The 25502-nt window shown below is 53.1% G+C and overlaps 1 protein-coding gene across 1 annotated transcript in view; it reads left to right on the top strand.

The window, feature by feature from the left end:
• Nucleotides 1–22103, top strand: part of EFCAB6 (EF-hand calcium binding domain 6) — a 219918-nt gene extending 197815 nt beyond the window's left edge. The window contains 6 exon segments of the mRNA XM_032645421.1: nucleotides 3623–3850; nucleotides 12589–12819; nucleotides 14115–14268; nucleotides 16328–16512; nucleotides 19224–19373; nucleotides 21981–22103. Of these exon segments, the coding sequence (XP_032501312.1) occupies nucleotides 3623–3850; nucleotides 12589–12819; nucleotides 14115–14268; nucleotides 16328–16512; nucleotides 19224–19373; nucleotides 21981–22103 (1071 nt within the window).
• The last annotated feature ends 3399 nt before the right edge of the window (nucleotides 22104–25502 follow it).

Genomic DNA, 25502 nt, shown 5'->3' on the forward strand with positions numbered 1-25502 from the left:
CTCGGATGTTCTGTTTTGCTTGGGAGGGCCTCTCTCCCGCAAGGTTATCTTGGAGTCAGCCAGCCGTGTCCACTGATTTATTTGTATATTCTGGGCCTAGCTCTTCTGATTCTATTATTCTGATTATATCAAGTTTATGGTGTTTTTATATCTGGTGGCTCAAAAACATCATTGCTAGCCGTTTCCAAAAATTTCATGGCAAATCTCACATATTTCTTTTTCTTTACCAACTTTAATATCTATGTCTAATGAGTCCCCCAAATATCCACTGAGATATTTCTTCTTTTTTTTTTTTAATTTTTAAATTTTATTTATTTTTTTATACAGCAGGTTCTCGTTAGTTATCCATTTTATGTATATTAGTGTGTATATGTCAGTCCCAAGCCATTGAGATTTTTACTAGAGTTTTATTGATTTATAATTTGAGAAAGGTTTTACCTTTGGAAGTAGAGTCTTCACATCCAGGAACATAGTATGTGTCTCTTTTCATTCCAGTCTTGCTTTAATAACCTTCGGTAGAATGCGTATGGCTTTCTTTGTATAGGTCTTACGCCTTTCCGATGTAATCTATCCCAGGGTATTCAGTAGCTTTGTCATTAATGTGAATGTGGATTATTTTTCACGATGCAATTTCTAACTAGTTATATTTACTGTTTAAAAAAAAGGTATTGTGTTTTTTTGGTATTTTTTACTTGAATCCAGCCACTTTCCTCATTGTCTTGAGATTTTCTAGTTGTAAAATCATATCCCGAATAATGATAAATCTTGTTTTTCAACATTTATGCTGTTTATTTCATCTTGTCTTATTTCAAAAGCTGGAACCTCTAAAAATGTGACTAGCAGAACTGACAGTGAGCATGCCTGTCTTGTTTCTGACTTTACTGGAAATGCTTTCATCCATGTAACATATTTGCAGATAGTGTCTGTTAATATTCTCGTGTTCAGGATGTTCATTTTATTTCCATGTAGTTTATATGTTCTGTTCCATTCTATACCATTTAGTCAGGTACGGCTGCCGAATTTTGTTAAATGCCTTTTTGCCATCTGTTGATACGTGGCCTTTGCTAATATAAGGAATTGAAGTTTTGCTAATTCTTGTAGGATTCTTATTCTTGGAATAAACCCTAATTGATCTTGGTAGGCCCTTTTAAAATATGGCACTAAATATTCCTAAAGTTTTCTTTTTTTGATGTGTTTGCATTTATATCCGTAAACTGGCTTGGCTTATATTTTTCTTTCCAAGTGTTTTCTTTAGCACATTTTTGTATTAGGGTAACATAAAATGAACTGGAATACTATATATATCTGGAATAATTTGACTAATGTAAAAATTATCTAGGCTTGACACCTTTTTACTGATAGATGGTAGATCTTTTAACAGCTTTTTAAATTTCTTTGGTGGTTACCTGTCTATTCAGGCTTTCCTATTACTTAAGTTAAATTTAGTAATCTATATTTTGCTCGAAAATGATTCAATTTCCTCCAGAGTTTAAAGCATATTAACTTAAGTTTGCCCATCCTACTTTGTTAGAATTCTTCCATATCTGTTGTTAAAATAGTAGTGTTTCCTATTCGTTTTGTGTGTTAACGCTTTCAAAGAGCAGTCACACACACCGTCTCAGGGGAGCCTTGATTCCTCCTGGAAAGATAAGGAAACTGAGGGAAGCATGGTTAAGTGGCTTGCGGGGTCACACAGCCGGTTAGAGGCAGAGTCTGGCCTCAGACCGGGGACCCGCCTTCCCCTGCGGGACACGACCACCTGTGCTTCTTCCAGTTATGTTCACCTGGGGTGCGTCCTCCTCAGGCCCCAAAGGTGTGACAAGTGTAAGGATGGACTTCGAGCCTGAGTCTCCATCCAGAAAAGGTCTCTGAGCACCAACACCCCTTGCAGTGTTTAGGGAAAGGCCCTCCTACCTAGATACAGGGGGTGCGTTTTCAACTGTTTGAACAAGTGTAAGATGCATCCGTAATACCACTTTTTTTCTAGAATGAAAAAAGAAAGGTGTTCATTCGCTTTACAGGTGGCTCCAAATGGACATATTTAAAAGCCTCTGTTAACCTTTGGGTGGTCAAGGATGTGGTGGGCCGTGGTCTGAGTGTGTGTATGTTCACGTTTTGGGGGATATTCACAGCAGCATCCTGTGTTTAACACAATTTCATAAAGTAACACCATACTCTGTCCTGAAGGAGAGTAGCATGTAGTACCTATATTGCTACGGAATTGCTGAACATGAACCATGACCAGGGTTTAGTACAGGCTGGGGGGGGATTAGATTGATCATCTGCTAAAGTGCTGGTGCTTTGAAAGAGCTGTTATCCTAGCTAACAGTCATGAAGGGTTTTGATGTGGAGAAACCCAGTGTATCTGAGAATCCACTCTGGTACGGGGGCAGCATGCATGCCTCCGTCACCCCTGGGTTCTCACGGAGCCCGGTCTCCCCTCCCACCCCGGGTCTCCGTCCCGTCCTCACACTCCAGGAGCCGACCTGCTGATGCAGTGACCACAGGTGTAGCTTCGGGGCCTTTTCCTAATTGCAGCAAGTAGAAGCACATCAGGCCTGCAGCCCTGGCCCTGTTCACTGCTCTCGCAGGAGGCTGGGGACTCAGCCGCCCCCGACCCCGGCTTTGCCCTTCCAGCTGCAGTCTCCTTAGTGCCCAGGATAGACAGAGGCCCTTGTCATTTCCAGGGCTGCCGATGGTCACTAAGGAACTTCCCTGCTCTTCCTGTGGTCTGTCCGCCACACGGATCGTCAGCCGAGGCACACTGAGATGCTGAACGTGGGCTGAAGGCCCCTCCAGCTCACCTGGCCACGAGCCCTTTGCCGGCACGTCAGCCTAAACATCCAGTAAAGAGATTCTTCCTCTGCTCCTCTTTCCTCGTGGCTCACTCCTCCCCCCAGAAAGCTGTCCTGGGGTGCGGACAGGGCCTGTCCCTCCTCGGGGATTCTCAGCACCCTGGACAGCGCCCGCAGGCCCTGAAAGCACCTCCCAACACCCAGCTGTCCTTGCCCTATGAGGGGTGCTGAACGGGCTCCAGGCCAGTGGGCGGCTCTGTTGTCCCCACAGCCTCCAACTGCAGGAACCTGCGCTCATCAGGATCAAATCCCTGCGGGTCTCAAAGTTTCAGACCCAAAGGGACACTTAGCTGACAGCAGCACAGGCGGTAGCAGCCATCCAAAACCGCCTTTCGCATTCTAACTGCTGGCCGTGTAAATTAATCCAACTGAGGTTCGGAAAATGAAAGCAGTCTGGATCCACATCCCTGTTGGTTCCCTTACCGCTCAGAGCAGACACTCACCGTGTGCTTGTTATACAAACCAGAGGACAGGCTGGACGAGTGAAGGGATGAGGGGAAGAGGTCGCCCTCCCCAGGCCTGGCCCGGCCCCTTGCCCTGCCCCACGGGGGCCGACATGCTCTGCTCCTCCTCCGTGGCAGGTCAGCCCAGGCTTCCCCTTCAGCCAAAGCTGCCCCTGCAGTCGGGCCTCTGGGTCACACTGTCTCCTGCCTCTTCATCTTCCTCACTAAGCTGGACCTCCCGGGACCTGCCCTGGCTGAGGCACGCAGAGCCAAGGTGATTCTTTATTTATTAAATGGATCGATTTTCCATTCTGTTTTGCCCAGGCTGCTGCTGAGTGGGCTGAGAAGATGCCCAAAGGCCCGCCGCCCATATCTCCCAAGGAAATGGCACACCAAGAGGTCCTGGCCCGGCTCTACAAAGCTGTGACCTTCCACTACAACACGATCGCCCAGGAGTTTGAGAACTTCGACACCATGCAGACCAACACCGTCTCCAGGGACGAGTTCCGGTCCATTTGTACTCGCCACGTCCAAGTCCTGACGGATGAGCAAGTAAGAAGCGCATTTCGTTTCGCCTCCTAAGCGATGCGCAAAGAGTTTAAGACTGTTCTCTAGTTTTTTAAATACTTGAACGTTTTTTGGGGGCGGGGGGTGGGTTGTTGTTATTTAGTTTTAAATCTTACTGGAGACTCACGGAGCTTTCTGTTTATGTAACAGGTATGAATCGCACCATTTCAATCAGGGTGCAAATAATATCACTTTTTTTTTTAAAATCAAATTAAACTCGGCTCCAGCTACCACTGTTCTTCTTCCTCCTTCCCCAGATCATTCCTGGGCTTAAGTGATCCTAAGAGGGGGCCAGTTTCTCCCCACATCTGAGCTGGGAGTGCGGGGCTAAGGGCGGATGTAGAGCCGGTAGGCTGCTCTGACGCTCCCACCACCTCGCGGCTCCCGGCCTCTCCCTGGTTCTGCTGCCGGCGTTTCTGGATGCTCTGGAGCTACCGCCCCAAGCATGCTGGTGACACGCCCACCCCCAGCGGGCCTCTCCACTGTCCACAGGCTGGACACAGGCCACCCTTTCTGAGGGCCTCTTGCCCATCACAGATCCCTCACAAGAGTTTCTCTGTGCTCTCTTCCCCAAGGACTGAGCTGGGCTCTTTTTAGCTCAAAGCTCTAGCAACCTGCTGCCCTGGCCTCTTTGGCCCTTCGTGGCTTTCCTAGGGCGAGAGCACCTCCCAGCAGGACGGCGTCCCAGGGCCCTGACTTGGTCACTGGCCTCAGCCGATAATCTCACTGAACGTCCGCACTGGGGAGCGGAGCCCTGGCTGCTTGGTGCTCACTGTGCCCCCAGCACTGAAACGGAGCCTGGCAGAGAGCAGGTGCTCAGCATGTCCCAGTGAGTGGACAGCGTCCACGTTCCCACCCCCATCCCAGCAGTCCAGGGGCTGAACAGCCGATAACAGAGCACCACCGATCCAGTCCCAGAAGCAGATTTCCCTTCTTCCCAGAAAATGCACTGCTACCATCCCTCTTCAGTTCTCAGGTGAATCGATGCCCCATCCATTCCCAGAGAATAATGCAGATGAGAAAGGAACTCCAAAATACTCACAAAAGCAACCCCGCCTCCCCTCTTCCTCCTGGCTCTGCTCAGGCCCAGCCCAGGGGGCTTTCTACAGCTCCCCGTGTGGAAATGTCATTCTTTCCCCTCCAAAGTTGGGTCACTCCGAACTCAAGTCTCACATTGTCAGAGTTTTAGGGTAAGGACTGGAAGTATTCACGGGGAGGGCTGATCATCACGTCCACCCTCCATCCCTACTTAGGCCTCTGAACTTACTGCCCTAAAGAATGAATTTGTTAAAGATATCAGTATTATGAACATCAGATTTCACTTTCCTAAAATATCACCTTTTTTAGGCATTATGATCATTTCTGCTAAGCAAAAACGATGCCCTATTTCCAAACAATTCTGTCCCTCAGAGCCTCCAAGCCAAGTGAGCTCTCTGTTTGCAAATATCAATGCTTCTCTCCGTCACTACAAACGGATAGAAGCCTTTAAAACTAGCATAGTTGCATTTATTATTCTATGGGGCCAACTAATAAAGGTTGGTAATAAAGATTTTTAGTAATAAAGAAAGATTTTTCATTCCATCTGAATGAGCAAAAGTTTACTCTAATTATAGGTATAAATTAATGACATGCCGGCATATCCGGCATTCATAACAGAGAATTTGATTCTAATTGCCCACTAAGAAAGCTTCACCATTCCCGTCACGGACAGCACCCCCCACCCCCCACCCCCTGCAAAAAAATCAAGCGCTCACTTTTGAATGCTGCTTTCTAAAAATACACGGACACATCTCAAAGACAGTCTGCACCATTGAGAACATCAAAGTCTGGCATGAGTACCGTGGTTTAAGTTGGGTGATGATGAACAGAAATTGTGCTATATTTGGGAAGGATGCTTCTAGATACAGGCTAGTAAACAGAAAGCAAAAGCCCCAGAGATCCACATGCTTTCTTCTTGCATGAGTTGCTTAGCCAGTGACCTTCTTGGTTGGATGGCCCAGTGTCTGGCACAGGAAGACACAGAAGTAATTTGCACTCTTGACATGTCTAGACCCCTCACGCCATCATGGGGAAGAGTTCACCCGAGATACTGGGACAGTTCCGACCACGTTAAACAGTTTTCAGGTACAGATTCCATGACTTCGTTTATCTACATTATAAAGACTTATCTCTAAAAAATCCAATCATCGTGAATCTGAGGGGCCAGCTTTCTTGACTTACAGAGCTCCGTAAGTAGGGAAGTGCCACATCTTTGGAAACCTTTTGGCACAATTAACCTTTCAGAAAAGGAGAGCGACTTTCAGAGCAGATGCAGTCAGACACTGACAGGTCTTCATGGCTCTGCATAAAGCGTGTTATAAAAGCCTGTGGAACTGGCTCCACCTGGATCTGGCTTAAGATAGAGATCCCACGGGGAGAGCCTGTCCTGGTGAGGCGATTTAGGTCAGTCCATAGCGACCGCATGAGGACTTTGAATGTGCAGCTATATTAGGGGAAGGAACCAGCAGACATTTCTGAGCATTCCAGATGTGATATTTCTAAAACAGACAGCTTCAGGAAGAGAGAAAAATGCGGGCAGACTTGGGTTTCGACCCTGCTTCTGCACTCGTCCAGCTGTGTGACCTTGGAGAATTATTCAACCTCTCTGAGCTTCAATGTCCTTCCCTCTGAAATGGGACAGTGCTCCCCAGGCAGATCCAGGTGCCCTCCGCTCTGCCCAGGCTGCAGTTCTGCCTTCCCCATCTTTGCCCGCGAAGGCCCTGCCTGCCCCTTCCCCCGCCCTCTTGTATCTGGCCACACCGACTCCTCTTCCAGACTCACTTCGAGCCAAGTGAAGCCTTTTCTGACCACACCTTTACCTGCTGGAGCTGGCCACGCCCCGCTTTGCCCTCCCCGCTCCCCCACCTTGAGCTCTCCGTCATCTGGCTGAGCCCTTGGGACACCCTTGCATGTTCTTGGGCGCAGAGCTTCCTGCCTTGGCTGCACAGTGCGTGCCCGAAGGCAGCATGCATCCACTCCTTCACTTATTGGGGGCCCTCTGAGCTCAGAGTGGTGATGTTAGGTCCGAGGGAACCAAGGCGGGCCTGCTCCCTGCCCCTGTTGAGTCTGCATCCTGGGAGGGTAGAAAGAGGTTAAACACCTGTGGTACATTATTTCTGTAACTCCACACCGCTCTCTGCTGCAAAGGGACATGCAGCGTGCTGGGAGAGCAGAGCTGGGGGCTGACCTGGACTGAGGGGTCAGGGCTGTTTCCCTGAGGACACAATGCTGGAATGTGGGCGTTGCCTCTGAGAGGAGACGGGAGAGAGCAGTGCAGGCAGAGGCAGCATCCTCGAAGCAGGCGCAGTGGGCATGCTGCTTAGGTGGCGATGCTCCCAGCCGGCCAGTGGACACCAGAGACACACCCTGCCCGTGGGGTCTGTGTTTCCTGAGGGGCTGGCAGACAGTGAACAAAACATGTGTATGTTGGATGGTGACAAATGCTCCAGAGGCAAAAAAAAAAAGCAGGGAAGAGGGTAGTGCTAGGGAATTGGGAGGGTGTATTGTGAGTAGGGCGGTCAGGGGAGGCCCCTGAGAAGGCAACATCTGATTAAAGACCTGGGTCAGGTGGATGGCTGGGAACAGCGGAGGTTGGGTCATGAATGCGTTTCAGAGTTGGAAGCAGCAGAATTTACTAATGGATGTGGGTGGAAGAGTGAGAAGGGGAGTAGAGGATGGGGAAGCCAAAGGAGCCGTGGATGGGGTGCTGTGGGGGGCAGGGGGGAGGGGAGGGCGGGCGTGGGGCGCCTCACTGGTCCACTGTCCACAGTCACATCTTCTGTCCTGCTCTCCTTCCTGTTCACTTTCTTTTTTGCTCAAGTACATCTTTACTTGCTCTTGCAGGGGAGAGGAAGCCCGAGAGCTTCCCTATTTCACCCTCGTCCTCAAAAGATAGTTTGTCTGGGGATAGAATTCTAGGTCCAAGTTTTCTCTCCCTGACCCTTTCAAGCGGTTTCTCAGTTGCCTTCCAGCATCTCTCGGTGTTGATGCGACATCTGCTAATTATCACATGCTTTCTGCGGGGCCCAGATCCCAGTGGGAAGAAAGGCAGGGGCCAGGCCGCTCATGCCACTTCCTTTTTGCCGGAACGCTGCTCTGAGACAAGGGGTGAGGTAGGAGTGAGTGAGGAGAGAGGAGCCAGCCGGGCTGTTCGGATAAGTCCCAAATGCTCCACACGCAGCTCGCCCAGGTGGGTCTCCTCGGCGTGGCCGCCACCGCCGGGTGGTCCTACAGTTGTCTTGGCCTGGTCCCAGGGACTGGACTCCTCCTGCCTTGGCCTCTAGGCTTTTGTCCTCAGTGACCGTGGACACTAGGAGCACGGGCCAGTTCCAGTTTCTACGTCAGGTAGTGGGTGATGGCTTGGTTCTAACTGCCCATCTCACATGGGGGCCTCTTGTCCCTGTTCCTGAGAGAGTACCGCCCCCCACCTGCATCATACCAGGCCTCGAATGCCATGGGTTTCTTCTCCATTTCTGTTTAATCCAATTTCCCTGTTTTGTTTGAATAAGGACAATGCATTTTATTTATTTATTTTTTACATCTTCATTGGAGTTTAATTGCTTTACAATGGTGTGTTAGTTTCTGCTTTATAAAAAGTGAATCAGCTATACATATATCCCCGTATCTCCTCCCTCTTCTTTCTCCCTCCCACCCTCCCTATCCCACCCCTCTAGGTGGTCACAAAGCACAGACCTGATCTCCCTGTGCTATGCAGCTGCTTCCCACTAGCTATCGGTTTTACATTTGGTAGTATATATAAGTCCATGCCACTCTCTCACTTCGTCCCAGCTTACCTTTCCCCTTCTCTGTGTCCTCAAGTCCATTCTCTACGTCTATGTCTTTATTCCTTTCCTGCCCCTAGGCTCCTGAGAACCTTTTTTTTTTTTTTTTTTTAGATTCCATATATATGCGTTAGTATATGGTATTTGTTTTTCTCTTCTGACTTACTTCACTCTGTATGACAGACTCTAGGTCCATCCACCTCACTACAAATAACTCCATTTCATTTCTTTTCATGGCTGAATAATATTCCATTGTATATATGTGCCACATCTTCTTTATCCACTCATCTGTCGATGGACGCTTAGGTTGCTTCCATGTCCTGGCTATTGTAAATAGAGCTGCAATGAACACTGTGGTACATGACTCTTTTTGAATTATGGCTTTCTCAGGGTATATGCCCAGTAGTGGGATTGCTGGGTCGTATGGTAGTTCTATTTTTAGTTTTTTAAGGAACCTCCATGCTGTTCTCCATAGTGGCTGTATCCATTTACATTCCCACCAACAGTGCAAGAGGGTTCCCTTTTCTCCACACCCTCTCCAGCATTTATTGTTTGTAGATTTTTTGATGATGGCCATTGTAACTAGTGTGAGGTGATACCTCATTGCAGTTTTGATTTGCATTTCTCTAATGATTAGTGATGTTGAGCATCCTTTCATGTGTTTGTTGGCCATCTGTATATCTTCTTTAGAGGGACAATGCATTTTAAAAAAATAGTTTGCACCTCTCTGCTGAAACTCCCCATCTGTTCATGCATGTTGGGTACCTTTTCTACTAGATCCATGAATGTATTAGCCACAGTTGTTTTAATGTTCCTGTCTGACAATCCCCACAGTGGGGTCATCTCTGACTCTCGTCTGTTGATGGCTGTATCTCTTGGCAATGGGTCGGGTATTTTTTGTTTGTATGTCTCAAGATTTTTAAAAAATGGAATGCCAGACATAGTGTGAAGAAGAATAGTAGAGATGGTGGTATCAATGATATTTATGCCTGGAAACTGGTGCACCTCTTCTCTGTCAGGCTGTGAGTGTGGGAGCGTTGTCAAATCAGTCTGGTGGGTAATTGAGCTACATTTGAATTTTGTTGTTGCTACTCTTCCCCAGCGTCAGATCCCTCCAGCAGAAGATTGCCCGGGGCCCCCGGGCTTGAGTGGGTTTGCTATGGCTCCGCCCATGGCTTTGCTTCCCAGTAGAGGAGGGTCTGGAGAAGCGGGCGGTGTTTCACGTCCATCCCCCACCAGTGGCTTCACGTGGCCTCTTGGGAGCAGTGGCAAAGGCCGCAGAGGAGAGCTTGTGAGTGTGAGCGTTCCCTGTGCCCGTGACTCCCAGCTCTTCTAGCCTGAGCGCCAGCCCAGCTTGGCCTTTAGGAATTTGCTGACATCTCGGCTGATTTCTTCCCACCCTCGCACTTCCTCCTGAGCCCCACCAGGCATGAGAGCTGGCGCGTCGGGCTCTCCTTGGAGCCTCGGGGCTCCGTGGAGTTCAGTCATCTTGGCTCCTGCAACCTCAACTGTCTCATGGGCTCAGGAAAAGTTCTGAGTTTGTAGGTATTTGGTTTTTTCTTGTTAGAATGGGAGTGGCGTTCGCTTGCCACTTTCCACATCACAAGCAGAAGCGGAACCCGAAGTGGTGAATTTTTAAGTAGTTAGAAGGTAGTTGTCTGCTACTCTGCGTTTCCAGGGGACCTTTCAGCAGGCGTGCATTCTGCCCCGTGACCCGGAAACTTGCTGACATGCAATGAACTTGCCTTTCAGTTCCTTCACAAACCACAGGAATTTTACCCGGGTCTCACGTCCAGCTCACAGGCCCATAAGTTTCCAGAGTCTACTTCTGTGGTACCCATTTCCAGTCTTCTGATGCCCCTCCTGTCCCCACAGCCCACACCAGCCGCCATCCTGTACCGCATCTCCAGGCTGCATCAGTGTCCTGGGCTGTAACCCATCAGGGCTGAAGAGCCACACGTGGGCCTCCACTTCCCCACCCTCCCAGGCCCGTCCTAGCAATGTGTATTCTGCCCGTTGAAGCCCCTTTAGTTAAAATAGGATAAGAATAGGGTTTGCGCGGTCCTACCTTGACCTCGCTTGCCTCACAGGCTTTCATTAGGAAGGTGGTGGGCGCCTGCCTCACCTGCCTGAGAACGAGCCCCTTTTGTTGTCCTTGGCCGTCCTGCAGGCGTCCTCATTTCCATGCTTCAGCTCTTCACTGCCTCCTGAAGCATTCATGCCCGTCCTTTGTATCTGTCCTTAATCACATGACCTTCCTCCCACTTGCCTCCCAAGTCTTGCTAAGATACGAGAGCATGAGAGCCCACCGGCAGCCCACCCTCCTTTAAGCCACATCTTTGTTCCTTAAAGCCCTTCCTGAGAGCTGTGATCAGAACACGGTTTAGCCCTTGCCTCCAATCCCTCTTCATTTCTAAAGGGTCTTCCCATCGTCTGATCAGTCTTATGTGATATGGATCTTCAGCCGTTAAAAAAAAAAAACATGTATTGAGCACCTACTGTGTGCTAGCACCTTTGCAAGATGGTTGGCATTTAAAGATGAATCTCAGAGGATCCTTCGGGGAGTCTCTCAGCCAGGCTAGGTGTCACCTCATGGGTGGTTTCATCAGGATGCCAGAAGGGAGAGAAGAGGCTCCGGTCTGCCCAGTGGTTCTGGAAAACTTCCCTGGAGGAGACCGGTGCGGGGGTTACTGCCCTTGGTGATGATGCTGTGGCCTGTCTGAGCCCATGTGGGTACTTTCTCAGGGACCCTCACTTCCACTCCCCCGAGTAGCTTTCCCTCATTGATCAAAATTAAAGCAACATAAAACTACAGGTGTGATAAATGACACTGAACTATACACACACACATGAAGTTGTTACGTAAGATGTAACCTTGGAGGGAAGTTGTGTGGAGGGTCCCTGAGGACCTCTCTGTACCATTCTTGCAACTTCCTGCAAATCTATAATGATTTCGAAATAAAAAGCTAAAACACATCAAGAATGTTGTCCCAAACTAAGCCGTTTTCCCTTCTCAGGGCCTGGAATATTCTCCCTCTCTTCCTCACCCCTCAGTACTTCATTTCCAGAATTTCAAGTAGAGCCGGACATGGTCCCTTTTAATATGCTTCTGGAAAACCCCAGTGGAGCCCACAAGCCAAGCCGGTTTCTGACCAAGTTCAGGCACAGGGTAGGAACATCCCTCCCATGGACTCAGGGGTGGAGAGGCAGCTGCACTGGGCCTCGGGGGCTGTGAAAAAGCAAATTAGAAGTAAATTACCATCTTCTCAGCCCCCTGAACAGCCCCCGAGTCATCAAGGGTGGCTCACTTGGCGTTGAGTCATTTCGCAACATCCCTGCCGGGCCGCGTGTGGCCCTGACCCAGCCCGTGACATCAGACGGCACCGACACAAAACCATAAGCTTCTGCTGTTCTCCAGATGCCTCCCTTTTCATCTTGTGAGAAGACACTGTTTGCCCTGAGGGTGAGAAAAATTGCGGTGGCTGAGGGCTGCAGCACGTGTGCGTTGTTTGCAGGGCTCAGGGGGCCTTCGAGGAGCAGGAAGGAGCCTGGCTGGGCTCCCGGGAGCGGGAGCGAGGTGGGCTGTGGCTTGATTTGCATTTTCTCCTAAAACATTCTTCTGTCCTGCAGCTCAGTCTCTGTGACTACTCACAAGACTTAACGGCCTTAAAATGCTCGCTAAGGGCCCAATTCAATTAAAAAGTGTCCTGCAGAAGCCATGGGTAATCCTCCCACGTCTGCTTTCCCAGGAAGCCGCAGCCGGATGGGTGTTTTTCTTTTTTCAATTTTTCATTTGACGTGGGCCCTGGACCCCTGCGGAGGAGAGCGCCTCTTCGCTGGCTTCTTCCCCACTTCTGAGGGTTTGCCACTAACCCTGGGAGGTGACCTCTGCTTCTTTGCCAGTTTGACAGGCTCTGGGACGAGATGCCCGTCGACACCAAGGGAAGGCTGCAATACCTGGACTTCCTGAGCAGCTTCAGCTCGGAGAAGGCGGCCCCACCGCCGGCCCCGGGCGACTCGGCCAAGGCGCAGAGAGGGTGCAGCGTCCCCGAGGTCTCAGAGAGAAGCAGGTCTGCAGGGTCATCGCCCACTCGAGACCTGAAAGCAGGGTCCAAACCGCGGAGTCACCCCTGCGTAAGTTCCTGTCTCGCAGCATCTAACTGGGTCCACGTCCCGCCGGGGCTGGGGTCCTAGTGTCCCCACAGGGTGTGGGTGACCGAGAAGGTGGCCAGGGTGAGCCTGGGGCGGGGGGCTCAGAGGAGAGCCACTGGTGGGTCCTCTCAGTCACCTGCCTGGGAGGGGAGGTAGCTGTGGGCACGGGGGTGTGGGAGGGAAGAGTAAAGAGGACTCAGAGCAGGAAGGGACCTTGGGGGCGGGGGCGGCATGTCAGCCACACGGAGGGCATCATCTCGGACGAACGCAGATGCCCCAGGGTGGACAGCCCCGCCGTGGGCCACAGGACCCTCAAGGTAAGTGTTGTCACACCCGTTTTACGGTTGAAGATACGAGGCTCTAAGAAGGGTCCTCGTGAGTTCAGGTCGCTTGTTAGACACAGAGAGAGCTGATTTCAAACCCAGGCCTGTCTGACCGCACGGCCCTGGACCTGGGCCGAGCCGCCCTGGCCTGGGGTTGGGAGAGGGGCTCAGCCTCGCCGAGGCTCCCCTTCCTCTGCAGGAAGCTTGACGGTGTCTCCGGGGGAGGGTTGTTGAGGGGATGCCAGCGGGCAGAGGAGCACACCCACCGCCGAGCCCCGTGCACGGTGAGCGCTCATTCATTCCTTGGGCCTTCAGTCAACACGTGTTTATCGCACGCCTACTACGTGCGGAGAATGAACACAGGTCCCTGCCCTTGTGAAGTTTACGGCCTTGGGGGTGATGGGCAAGAGTAGTGAACATGTAAGGAAAGTATTTAGTGAGTTAAAGATGGTGTGTGGAGCAGAGTGAAGCATCCCGAAGGCGTCCACGCCTCAGTCCCCGGAACCTGTCATAGGTACCTTACATGGCGAGGGGCAATCAAGGTTGCAGGAGTTAAAGTTGCTAATGGGCTGACTGCAAGACGAGATTGTCCCGGAGTGTCCGGGGGCCCGAGGTAATCACACCGGCCGGTCACTGGGGACGCAGAGGCAGAAGGGTCACACTGGAGAGATGCAGTCTGGGGGAGACCCACCCGGCGTTGCAGCTTTGAAGGTGAGGGACGGGGCCACGGGTCAAGGAATGTGGAGGCCTCCAGACGCCAGAAAGGGCCGGCTATATATTTGTTTCCAAACCTGTTTCTGTTAAAATGGCAACATTACCGTTTTTGTTTTGTTTTTCATTTTATTTCTGAAAAAATGCTGCCTGTGAAATTGTGCGCCTGAGTCCTATCTGTGAGTTTCTCTTATTACTTCCACGTGGAATCTCAGGTTACAAGACTGTTTTCTATCTTGCTAGACCCCCGCGAGCACGACCCCGCCCCTGCAGAACTGCGAGACCATTGAGAATAAGCTGCGGAAGAAGATCCAGGGCTGCTGGCGCGAGTTCCTGCGAGAGTGCCAGGAGAGGGACGCCAACAAGCAGGGCGAGATCTCCGCCACCGAGTTCCAGGGTGCGTCCTGTTCCCTTTCCCCCTGGGGATACAGGGTCACCTCCCAGCACAAGTCCACTCCTCATGGCGGCGGCAGGGGAGTGACACAACAGGGGCCCGGCGGGGAGCACCTCGATAAACCCCCAGTATGGGGGACAAGGACTCCTAACGCCTCAGCCCCTACTAGGCAGGTCCACACCTTCCCGATCAGGTCAGCACGCGAAACCACGGGCTGGGTTGTGGTCTCTGGGCAGGTTGTAAATGGTGACAGACTTGGAGAGCTGAGGGAGGTGGGACATGGGCGGGGCGCAGGGGACAGCTGGGGACCCAGCTCTGCCCCGTTGATTCGATTTTCACCGTGTAGCACTTGGGTAGTCTTCAAATAAGACCAGTTAGACGTACATCCCACTAATTGTTGCATACTGTTTACACAACCTTTCCCATTACAGGAAAACCTGACCAGGTCACTCCTCTGCTTAAAAGCCCCCTCAGCCCATCCCCCACCCCCGCCGTCTTTAATATATGGACCCCTTTTAAAGGAAAGCGTTTTTCCTGAGAACCTCTTATATCAACATAAACTACTTTTATGGTGTAAACTCTTTAAGTGAACAGCTCCTACCCCGCCCCTCCCAAAACAAACACTTATGAGTTAAATACAAAAATTTGAAATCAGTTATAATTAAACGACGTGACATGGATTTGATGTGACATGTCTCGCTGAAACGAAATCACCAGTGTGGGTTTTAATGCACGTTGGCGTCCCACTTGTTTCTTAGTTAATTCTTTTGGTTTTGAGCATGAGGAACCCTAACTTGCGGTTCTTCATCATCATCACCATCGTCACTGTCCTTTTTAACCGTGAACTCCGGAAGCGCCCCATCCACGGCTCTGACAGTGCATCCAAAGTTCAGTGCTCTGAAAACAAAACACTGATTAATTTTCAGACGTCGTTCTGTATTTTCTGTACGTGCTGGATGGCCTTCTGCAAGTTGGAACCTCCAAGGCATCTAGTGGCCATTCCCTTGGGTCCCCCCCGCCCATGTCCTGGGTGCACCGTGCCCTCCTACTGCTTTCCTCTGTGCAAAGGCAAAGAAACCTGTTTGCACAAGCGCAGCGTCTTCTGGGCTGCGCTGGTTTGAAGACATCATGTCTATAAAGTCCACATCCACTGGTTTTCCTCACTAACCTCTACAGTTAACGTAGCACGGTGTGCCACTCCCAGAAACTTTGTTGCCTTCGTGACGTCCAGGGGAGACCTCAGCTCATTCCCCTTAAACTGAAATCCCTATCCTACCTCTCTTCCAATTACGCGCTGTGACTCCAAAAGAAGCTTCGGCTGTATACCTAGTAAAAGACTGAGCACGTGTATTAGTGCAAAGTAAGGGGGTGTTGACATCCTGACGTTGCCACCTCAGGGCAGCCAGGAGGACTCCCCAGTGTGGCATCGACGTGACCCCAGTCAGAAAGCCAGACACAAACCCTCAAATCGCGTGGCGGTTGTCTCTTCCGGGAGGTCCATGTGTTCCAGAATACACATTTTAGATCATTAAGATGAAAACTCAAAATGCATAAATTGGTGTCGCCTGGAAGACCCTTGAGAGCATATCTTGGAAGCACAGTTGGAAAATGCTTGCTCGGGGGCCGAGTCTGAATCCCTGACCCCCAGTCGGGGCCCTGCCGGACTCAACCCCAGCACGTGGAACCTTCCCTTCTCCCCTCCTGCCCGGCTCTGCCCCGACTCCCGTCTGCTGGGACCATCCCTCTGCCTCCTCCCCGCCTGCGTTCGTAAGCCCCACGGTGTCGTGTCCGTACTGCTGTGACCACAGTGACGGTGACCGTGCAAAGCCAGGCCGGCAGGCAAAGCCTGGACCGAGGGGGCCCAGCAGGACGCGGGTCCCCTCCCTCCTTGCCGCACTTACCTCGTCGCGTGCCTGTGTTTCCATATCTGTCCAGCCACCAACCATGAGCCTGTGAAGCAAGCACAGGGCGTCTCAGCCAGTGATGAGTGAGTGAATGAAGGCGTGATCAAACGAATGAGTGAACCGACCACCACCAACTGAACTGACATGTTTGCCTTTAGCCCTCGTGGAGAAATTCAACCTGGACGTAAACAGAGATGAGTGCCGGCAGCTCATCGTCAAGTACGACTTAAAGAACAACGGGAGGTTTGCTTATTGTAACTTTATTCAGAGCTACGTCCTCCTGTTAAAAGCAAAGAAAACCTCGCTGATGCAGAGAATGAAACTCCAGAACGCGAATAAAATGGTACGTGAATCGTCCAGAGGAAAGGGGTAGGGCTGGGGCTGAACGGGCTTCTTTCATTTTTCTCAGTTCCGCCTAAATCCCGTTGTCTCACTTCATACGAACAGTGGCCCCATAAGGGCCTGGAGACCCCAGACTGGGAACCAGCAGCCTGGATCCCAGGTTCTCAAACTGGCTGGGGTGGCACATGCCCGTGGGCACCTCTGTGCGGCGAGCGTCGGGGAGAGTGTCAGCGGCTCACACGGCCACCAGGAGCGGGGGGTCTCGGTCAGTTCACTGGAGAGGCAAGTGGGGTGGGACCACAGCAAAGGGAAGCGCCTGTAACTTACACGTGACCGCCGGTTCACTCCTCAACTGTCTGAGACGGGCTGGCCTTGCTCCTGGTACGGGCGGCCAGTCGGAGACCCTTCTCTTTCTTACGTAAACTACACCCGTGATGCATTGTCTACAGTCCTCTTCTTGTTTCCTTGAAGAGGAATGAGACCCTAAAGATGCTTAAATGGCAACTGGAGGGCCTGTGCCCTAGATTTTTACCTTTTTTCTTAATCGTTTGTCATTTTATGCTTCTCACCCACACCCACTTCAACCACGCTGTTCACGGACTCACCTTTCTCGAGTCTCTCCACAGCATGGAGTAGAACAAGCCTTTTTCACACTCATATTCCATCACCTATGACGCTGAATTCAGTTACATTGAATTAAACAAGTACAACCGGCCTTGTCGACCTGGGAGCAAACACAGCTGATACCAGCTGCTGTAGGACTCAGCTGCGGGGACCAGAGGTGTGGGGCAGACCTGACAGCATAGGTGGTGGCTTAAGACTGCTGGCGGCTTAGCCCAGCAGACAGTGGATTCCACAGCAGAACTTTCCATGCAGCTGAACTTGTCATTTTGTGCTAAATCGGGCCCCATCTTAACATAGTTTCTAGTTTAGCCAAGCAAAGGCTTAGGCCAAGTTAAGGAAGTAAAACTTAACCTTAAGACAATTCTTCCTCTAGCTCAGCTTTTCTGTGAATGGAGAAAACACTGTCCTTGGTGGGTCGTCAGGGGACACAGGAACATAGCTGGAGAACCATGGAGACCACACAGCCTTCAAGGCCCCCCCAGCTCTGGCCCTCCTCCACCTCTCCCGGCCTCAGCTCCCCCTTCTGTAAATGAGGGGAGGCGTGCTGAGGCCCTGGGCAGATGTCCCAGCTCGCCTCCGTGTGCCGCTGCCTCACCCCCCAGCTCCCGTCTTTCACCCAGACGTGACCACAGCCTCACGCTCTGTGGCTTAGGCTAGTCCTGTCTTGCATCCTGGGCATGACTGACAAGGTGGTGAGACTCCCCGGGAGCCTTTCCCAGGAGAGAGTGTGGCCAGGGCCTGCCCCTGCCCCTGCCCCTGCCCCTGCCTGGTCCCCGTGCCAGTCCCCGTCCCCTCTGCAGGCTGTCCAGGCCCCACCATGCCAACTGTCTGCCGGCAGAGGAGCTGAAAGGGCCATTGCCTTTTCTAGTGCTTTGGGGGCTTTCTACAACTTTGACAGCAGAGACACCCTCTGTGGAAGTGAGCTGGGGCTTTGCTTTTGGGGGCTCTTCTAGAGGACTTCTGGATGGGTTGGTGTACAGGGCTGGGATAGGAAACTCTTTCTCAGGCCAAGCTTGGGTGTGGGAAGGGCAAGTGCGCATACAATCCCTTCTCTTCCGTGCATGCCGACCAGCTGATTGGATAAATTGGCAGCTAACGAAGCTATAGGGTGTCTGGTTTCTATCATAGGTGCTAAATGATACAAAAATTGAAAGCAATTTAACTTTGTGCTAATTTGTTTCGTGTAGTGCCATGTTAAAAATCAAACTTTCCCGGGGCTTCCCTGGTGGCGCAGTGGTTGAGAGTCCGCCTGCCGATGCAGGGGACACGGGTTCGTGCCCCGGTCCAGGAAGATCCCACATGCCGCGGAGCGGCTGGGCCCGTGAGCCATGGCCGCTGAGCCTGCGCGTCCGGAGCCTGTGCTCTGCAACGGGAGAGGCCACAACAGTGAGAGGCCTGTATACAGCAAAAAAAAAAAAAAAAACAAAAAAACTAAACTTCCCCCAAATGTGTTACACATGACTGCCTAAAGTCCACCTCTGTGATATTCAGATGTACTTTGGGGCTAAAACGTGCTAAAATATCTTGTTTCCAATCTAATAAATAGCATCTAAATGAAATAATCATAGTGTAGTGTACTAATTACTAGATATAATTACAACCTTGTGATTTTTTTTAAAAAACTCTGTTCATTATAAGAACGTACTAGAAGACCCCAGCTGAATCTCTTTTTTTCCCTCAGACTGTTTTGAAACTGGCCGGTTATCTGCCTGTCTCTCCCCTCAAGTACATGGGGAGGGGCTCCCTGGGAGGCAGCCTGGCAGGTGTTGGTGTCAAGCGGAGCCTCCCTGAGCCTCCGTTTCCCAGTCCAGGAAATGGGGATGTGGAGACCTACCTTCCTCCCAGGGTGGGGGAGGAGCGGAAGGAGGTGCACAGGCGGTACTCTTGTGATCAGCCCACACGTAGACTTGCAATGGCGCTTGCTGACTGCATGCTAGCTGGGAGCGTGGGGTGGGGAGCGAGCAGGGGGCCAAGACGGCAGGAGCGGGCAGCCCTCCTCCCTCCCTTCGGGCCATGGCCTGTCTGCTCCGTCCTTCCCATCCGAAAGCTCCTTTCTTACCTCCTCATGGTTTTTGGTTCTCTTCCCAGAAAGAAGGCGGGGCCGAGACTTCTTCCTTTTACTCCGCTCTGCTGCGGGTTCAGCCCCAAATTGTGCGCTGCTGGAGGCCGATGCTACGCACACTCAAGGCCTACGACGAGGGAAGGACGGGGCTTTTAAGCGTGGCCGATTTCAGGAAGGTGAGCACAGCTCTTGTGTGGCCGTGACCTCTGACCAGGAAGCAGCTGCCAAAGGCCCGTGGCCAGAAAACCTCCAGAAAGGATCCGCCAAGCCGCAGCGGAAGGCCCGGGTGTGGGCAGCTGTCCCAGACCTCACTTCCCCGGTTCCCCCAGGTTGCCAAGGGCCCAGTGCACGTGCCCCTGTGCTGCAGACCCCAGGCTCTGCTCCCTGAAGGTTTCTAGAACCCTGCAGGGACGTCCCGGTGCCAACAGCTGAGTGCCGCTGCCCTTGGGGCAGCACGACAGCTGCTGCGTCTCCGCGGAGCCCTGGCTGCACTCCACCCCGCGCCAGGCCAGGCCTCCTCCCCAGCCCCCGTCCCAGGTCTTTATGGGGGGAGCCGGCAGGGTCACAGAGCAGAATGACAGCATCGGGGGGCCCAGGCGGGGTCCCAGGTGTGCGACTCAGGGCCCACAGACCCCAGCCCTGCCTTGCAGGAGCCCCGGGGTCGGCCCTCCCCTCTCCCTCAGCTGCCCTCACGTGGAGGGGCTGCCCACCGCGCACCACACGGTTTGGTAAGCAGCTCTCCCGACAGAGCCTGAACCCTGGTGCCTTTCCTGCCCCGCGCAAGTCCAGCATCCACGGAGGAAGGTGGTCTGGAGGGAGCGCCTCGCCCGCCGCAGCCGCCCCTCTGGAGCAGAACCTCTTCGCTTGAGTTTACCCTGCAGAACCTTGGGAGCGCTTCTCCCAGAGGAAAGAAGCGGCCGCCCTCGAGGGTGACTTAAAACTCCCACGTTCAGAATAACGTAGAACTCCTCGGGTTGGCAGTTTCTTGACCCCCCTCTCCTCTTCTCTCTGCATCCTCACCCCGGCCACTGAGGTTCAGAAAATCATTGAGGTCTAGAACATTAGATTAAAAATCAAATATTACAGCCAGGAAGAAAACTCAGTCAAGACATCACAGAGACAAGGGGTTGTGGCCTCAAAATGCACTTACAAAAAATGTATTCCTTAGACTTACCTGTGCTCAACAGCTAGAAAAAAGTTTTTTAAGTAAAAAAGCTTTTCTTAAATAATAATGCAGGAAGATGAACCGCAGTTGGAGGGCCTGGCGGGGCTGCATTCTCAAGGGCCTCGTGCAAGGCGCTGGAGGGCGAGGGGCCCCCTAGAGCCCCAGTGCCGCGCACGGTGGGCGGCGGCCAGGCCTGTCGCTGGGCCCGGGCCTCCGTGCCACACAGTGGCAGCCAGCTCACAGCGTTTGTCTTTACTTTGGGGGCAAGTAAAATTCTCAGCCGGAGAAGGGAAGGAAGCGGGTGAGCTTCTGTTAGTCTCCTCGTCTTCAGGTAACTTCCCAGGAATTCGGGGTGGGTGACAGCAGGGAGAAGGCAATAGAAACGGAGACGTTGCCCTCAGCAGAGCCAGAGCCCGAGACCAGATGGGTGCTGGGATCCTCTGGACACCCAGGCTCAGTCGCCTTTTCTGCTCTCAGCCCGTCAGCCCCATAGCCAGGCCAGCTGACCTCAGCCCCATGGTCCCGGGCCTGTCCTGCCGGCCCCAGAGGAACGTCAGGCTCTTCTAGCCCCACTTTCTAGCCCCCTCTGAGAAACAAATTATAACACAAAACATAGATGGGGAATGTATAACCTAATCTTTATCTAATAGGGTATCTATCTATTAAAATTTGTCTCAGTTGCACATAACAGAGGTGAAAAAAAAAATAACAGCACCTTAAACATGGTAGAAGTTTATTTCTCTCTCACATAAAAGAATCTCAGAGGTAGGAAGTCCAGAGCTGGTGTGGTGGCTGGACAGTCATCGGGGACATCTGTATTTTTTTCTGCTCTCCTCAACACCTGACTTCCTGCCTCAAGGTCGCCTCATGGTCCAAGATGGCTGCTAAAGCCCCAGCATCACTTTCACATTCCAGGCAGCAGAAGAGAGAGAAAGAGGGCATACCCTTCTTCTTTAGAGACTTCCCAGAAGTCCCGCATAACATTCTCAGTTAGTTTTAACTGGCCAGAGCATACCTAGCTATAAGAGAAGCTAAGAAATGTCGCCTTTTTTAGGTGGATCCCAGCAGCCTGAAAACCAGGGTTCTGATAACAGAAGGGGAAAGGGCAATCGGTATTGGTTAGCAGTAGCAGGCTCTGCCATGGGCTGTATTGCTGTTGGGTCATAACGACTCCTGCACCCTGCACCTGCGGGCCTGCCCTCCTCCCCGGGTGGGCCGCACCCCGAGGCCCCCCTAGCTAAGGCCCTGTGGCCAGGTCTCCCCTCCAGTCCCCTCCTCTCCGTCCATCCTCCTCATCCTCCACGTTGACCAGCCTCACTACCCTTCGGGGAGGCGATTGTGGGAGGGCCGGCTAAGGGTAAGGAACCCCAGCAGCTCCCATCTGAAGGGAAGTCCAGGGGTCTTCGTGTCCCGCACCCGTGTTGCTGGACGGAGCTGCCCTGTTGGAGGGGGGCGGGGGGTGGGCAAAGAAGAGGGGTGGGGAGAAGGGAAGCGGGAGAGAGAGCTGCTGGGAGCAACACTGGAGGTGGGCGGTCCAGGCTCGGGGCGGGAGGAGAGGTGGGTGCATGCCTCCTTGAGTGGCTCCGAGACCAGCGGGGGATCCCTGTCTCTTCTGCAGGTCCTGAGGCAGTACAGCGTCAACTTCTCCGAGGAGGAGTTCTTCCACATCCTGGAGTATTATGACAAGACGCTGTCTTCAAAAATCTCCTACAACGACTTCCTGCAGGCCTTCCTTCAGTAGGGGGCCAGCTCTGCGAGCCCAGCGTGGACAGATGGGGAGTGCAGGGCCTGTCCCCGAGACTAGTAAAATCTATCATCGAGGTGTCTCACGAACTTCCAGAGTGTCCCCAAAACAGAGCCCACACCCATGCCCGGCCTGCGTCTTTCCGAGGTCATCCCAGGCCCAGCGCTGGGCTCCAGCATCGGCAGTGGCCTTCCAGAGGGCCTCGGGGCTGCCCCGCTGAGCCTCGGGACCCTCGTTAGTTTGAGCAAATTAAAATGTTAGTCTTTGCAAGAATGATGCTTGAGGCTTTAAAAGAACCACCAACGATAAACTTCAAAACTCAGAATTTCTGAAGGTTTTATTCATAAGAGCTTGCTGGGTGCCTCAGGGACGCCACAGCACTTCCTCCACCTGGGTCACATCTGTGCCCCTGCTGGGCTTGTCCACAGGGCCGCCTCTCTGCCCCTGGGGACACAGGAACCAGCCTGACGTCACGGAGGAGCGGCCGGCATCTAAGTCAGGCCCCATGTGTTCTTTGGGGGCTCAGCCGTTCCGGGGCCCGGCTGAGCTGACAGCTGATTGGAGCCACCCACCGGCGCCCATTTCGGGAGGGACTCTTGCTTGGACACGACAGGGTGTGACAAGCTGAGAGAAGTTTTAGATTGCCGCAGTCCTTTCCACCCATCATGAAGAAGATGGAAGGGAGACAGTTTGCTGCATCCTGGAAAGTTCTGGAAGGAACAGAAGAGGCAGGCAAGAGAGCTGCCCCTGAACTGTGTGACCCCGGGCTGTCAGGGAGGGGTGGGGGCAAGGAGCCTCCACTGTCACCCTGAGCAACACACAAGCAACACACGGCCAGCGGACCTCACGTCCCTCAAAGGGACGCCCGGCCAGCGCCCACTGGGGCCCCAGCCACCGGAGGGCGGGTTCCCCAGGGCCTGGGCAGCAGCCTTGGCTTCTCCTCCCCTTTCCTGTCGTCACTGCCACGGCCACGCCTCCTCCTTTCCCTGCTCCCACGGGACACAGACACGGCTGTTGACCAGGGAAGGAGTCAAATGTTCAACCAGAGACCACGGGAGCTCTTAGGAAGCCAGACCAGAGCTGACCTCCTGTGAGCCCTGCTGGCTGCACAGCCACTCCAGCGGGCCGGGTGGGGTCTCCGTCCCCAGTGGAGAGATGGAGACCCTGAGGCCCAGGTGGAGGAGGGAAGGACGCCCTCTGCGGTGCCTGAGGAGTGAGGACATGGCTCCTTGCTTCCTGCCCCTCAGCCAGGCACCCCGCAGCCCGGCAGGGGGCATCGGGGACCAGGCTGAGGAGGTCTGGCTGGGCCAGGACTGCGGAGGCCCCCAGATCCCAGAGAACCTGGGGGCCCTGGAGGAGGCTCAGAGGATGAAGATGCCCACTGCGGGGGGCGGGGGGGGGATGTGTGAAGGGGGAGGGGTTGCCCTGAAGGTAGCCTGAGTTCAGGGAGGAGGGAGGGAGGGGCCGTGGTCCCTGCTGGCCCCAAGTCGGTGCTGTGGAACAGGAATGCCCTCGGCCCCAGCAGCCCTTCTTTCTAAGGGGCGGGGGTGGGAGGATGCCCTGCCCTTGTGCCCCTGCCCCAGCATTCGGGGCCCCACCTGTGTGCCCAGCCCCCACCCCGTGTGCCTGGCTTCAACCTTCTCGAGGTGCCGCTCACGCTGTGCGCCTACTCCTCAGGGAATGCTAACTTGTCCTTCAAAACTCAGTGCAGGGCTTCCCTGGTGGCGCAGTGGTTGAGTCCGCCTGCCGATGCAGGGGACATGGGTTCGAGCCCTGGTCTGGGAGGATCCCACATGCCGCGGAGCAACTGGGCCCGTGGGCCACAACTACTGAGCCTGCGCGTCTGGAGCCTGTGCTCTGCAACAAAAGAGGCCGCAATAGTGAGAGGCCCGCACACCGTGATGAAGAGTGGCCCCCGCTTGCCACAACTAGAGAAAGCCCTCGCACAGAAACGAAGACCCAGCACAGCAAAAATAAATAAATTAATTAATTAAAAAAACCCCAAAAACTCAGTGCAGAGCTGCCTCTTACAGGAAGCCTTCCTGACTTCCCCAGGCTGAGCTGTGCATTTCGTCTGATGCTGTTCAGCAGCCTGTGGGTCTGTCGTTGAGGGACTTAGGGGGCCTCCAGGTCAAGAAGGGGCTCAAGAGGCAAGTGGCTCATCCTGACACAGAAGCAGGACTCAGTGGGGTCACAACTGGCCACCAGCCCTCCTGAAACATTCTCAGAGTAGTTTTGGTGTCAGTGAGATGGGGTTCCAGTTCCAGCTCTACCATGACACTCAGCCAAGTCATTTCACCCCTCTGAGTCTCACTTTCTACATCTGTAAAATGGGCAATCACAACCCCCTCTCAGAGGACATTGTGAGGACCACATGTGGAAAGAGTTTGGCTCTGCAGTGGGGTTTTCTCTCGGAGTTAGCAGAGCTTCCGAGCTGAGGGTTGCAGGCGAGTGGGCTGTTAGCCACCCTCTCCCTTAACCCCAGAAGAGGTGGGGCAGCTGCTTTCCCAATGCCTGGCCCTTTCAAGCTTGAGTCAAGAGAGCAGGGCTGGACTGAGGATCAGGGTGTCCAGCTGCCCCCTGTTCATCCCCTGGCCCCTGTGCAACTTCCCTCTCTGGCTGAGCCTCCATTTCCACATCTGCAAAATGAAGATAACCCCGCTTGCCTCGGGCTCGTCCACCAGTCGGTCTGTGCCCAGCCCCACGAGTCAAACACAAACCTGTCGGGCTTCCCTGGTGGCGCAGTTGTTGAGAGTCCGCTTGCCGATGAAGGGGACACGGGTTCGTGCCCCGGTGCGGGAAGATCCCACATATGCCGCGGAGCGGCTGGGCCCATGAGCCATGGCCGCTGAGCCTGCGCGTCCGGAGCCTGTGCTCCGCAACGGGAGAGGCCACAACAGTGGGAGGCCCGCGTACCGCAAAAAAAAAAAAAAAAAAAAAAAAAAAAAAAAAAAAAAATACACAAACCTGTCTCCTAGAACCCCCAACAAGGTAGGTCAGAGACAATCAAAAGAGAAGAGGTCAGGGCTGGTGGGGGGAGCCCTAGGTATGGGAACCCGAAGAGCCCTGGCCCTACACCTAGAGCTGGACTTCGGGACAGAATTTCAGCAAGGGGTTGAGGGAGGGTTTCAGCTGAGTGCCCTCAGAGTTAAGGCTGGGAGGCCAAGAGGACTGGGCCATTTCCCAAAGGCAGTACCGTGCTCCCAGCCGGGACCACCCGTCCCCTCCCTCTCCTCTTTCCTGGGTCCTTGTATCCCGATCAGGTGTCTTCAGGTGGGCACCCTTCCCAGAGCCAGGCCCAGCTGAGAGCAACAGCCCTTCTGGATCCTACTGTGTTGAAAGAGCTGAGTGCCCATTTTTCCACCCCAGTAGAACTCATATTAAAGCAAATGGCCC

Source organism: Phocoena sinus, chromosome 10, assembly GCF_008692025.1.
Source record: "Phocoena sinus isolate mPhoSin1 chromosome 10, mPhoSin1.pri, whole genome shotgun sequence".
NCBI lineage: Eukaryota > Metazoa > Chordata > Mammalia > Artiodactyla > Phocoenidae > Phocoena > Phocoena sinus.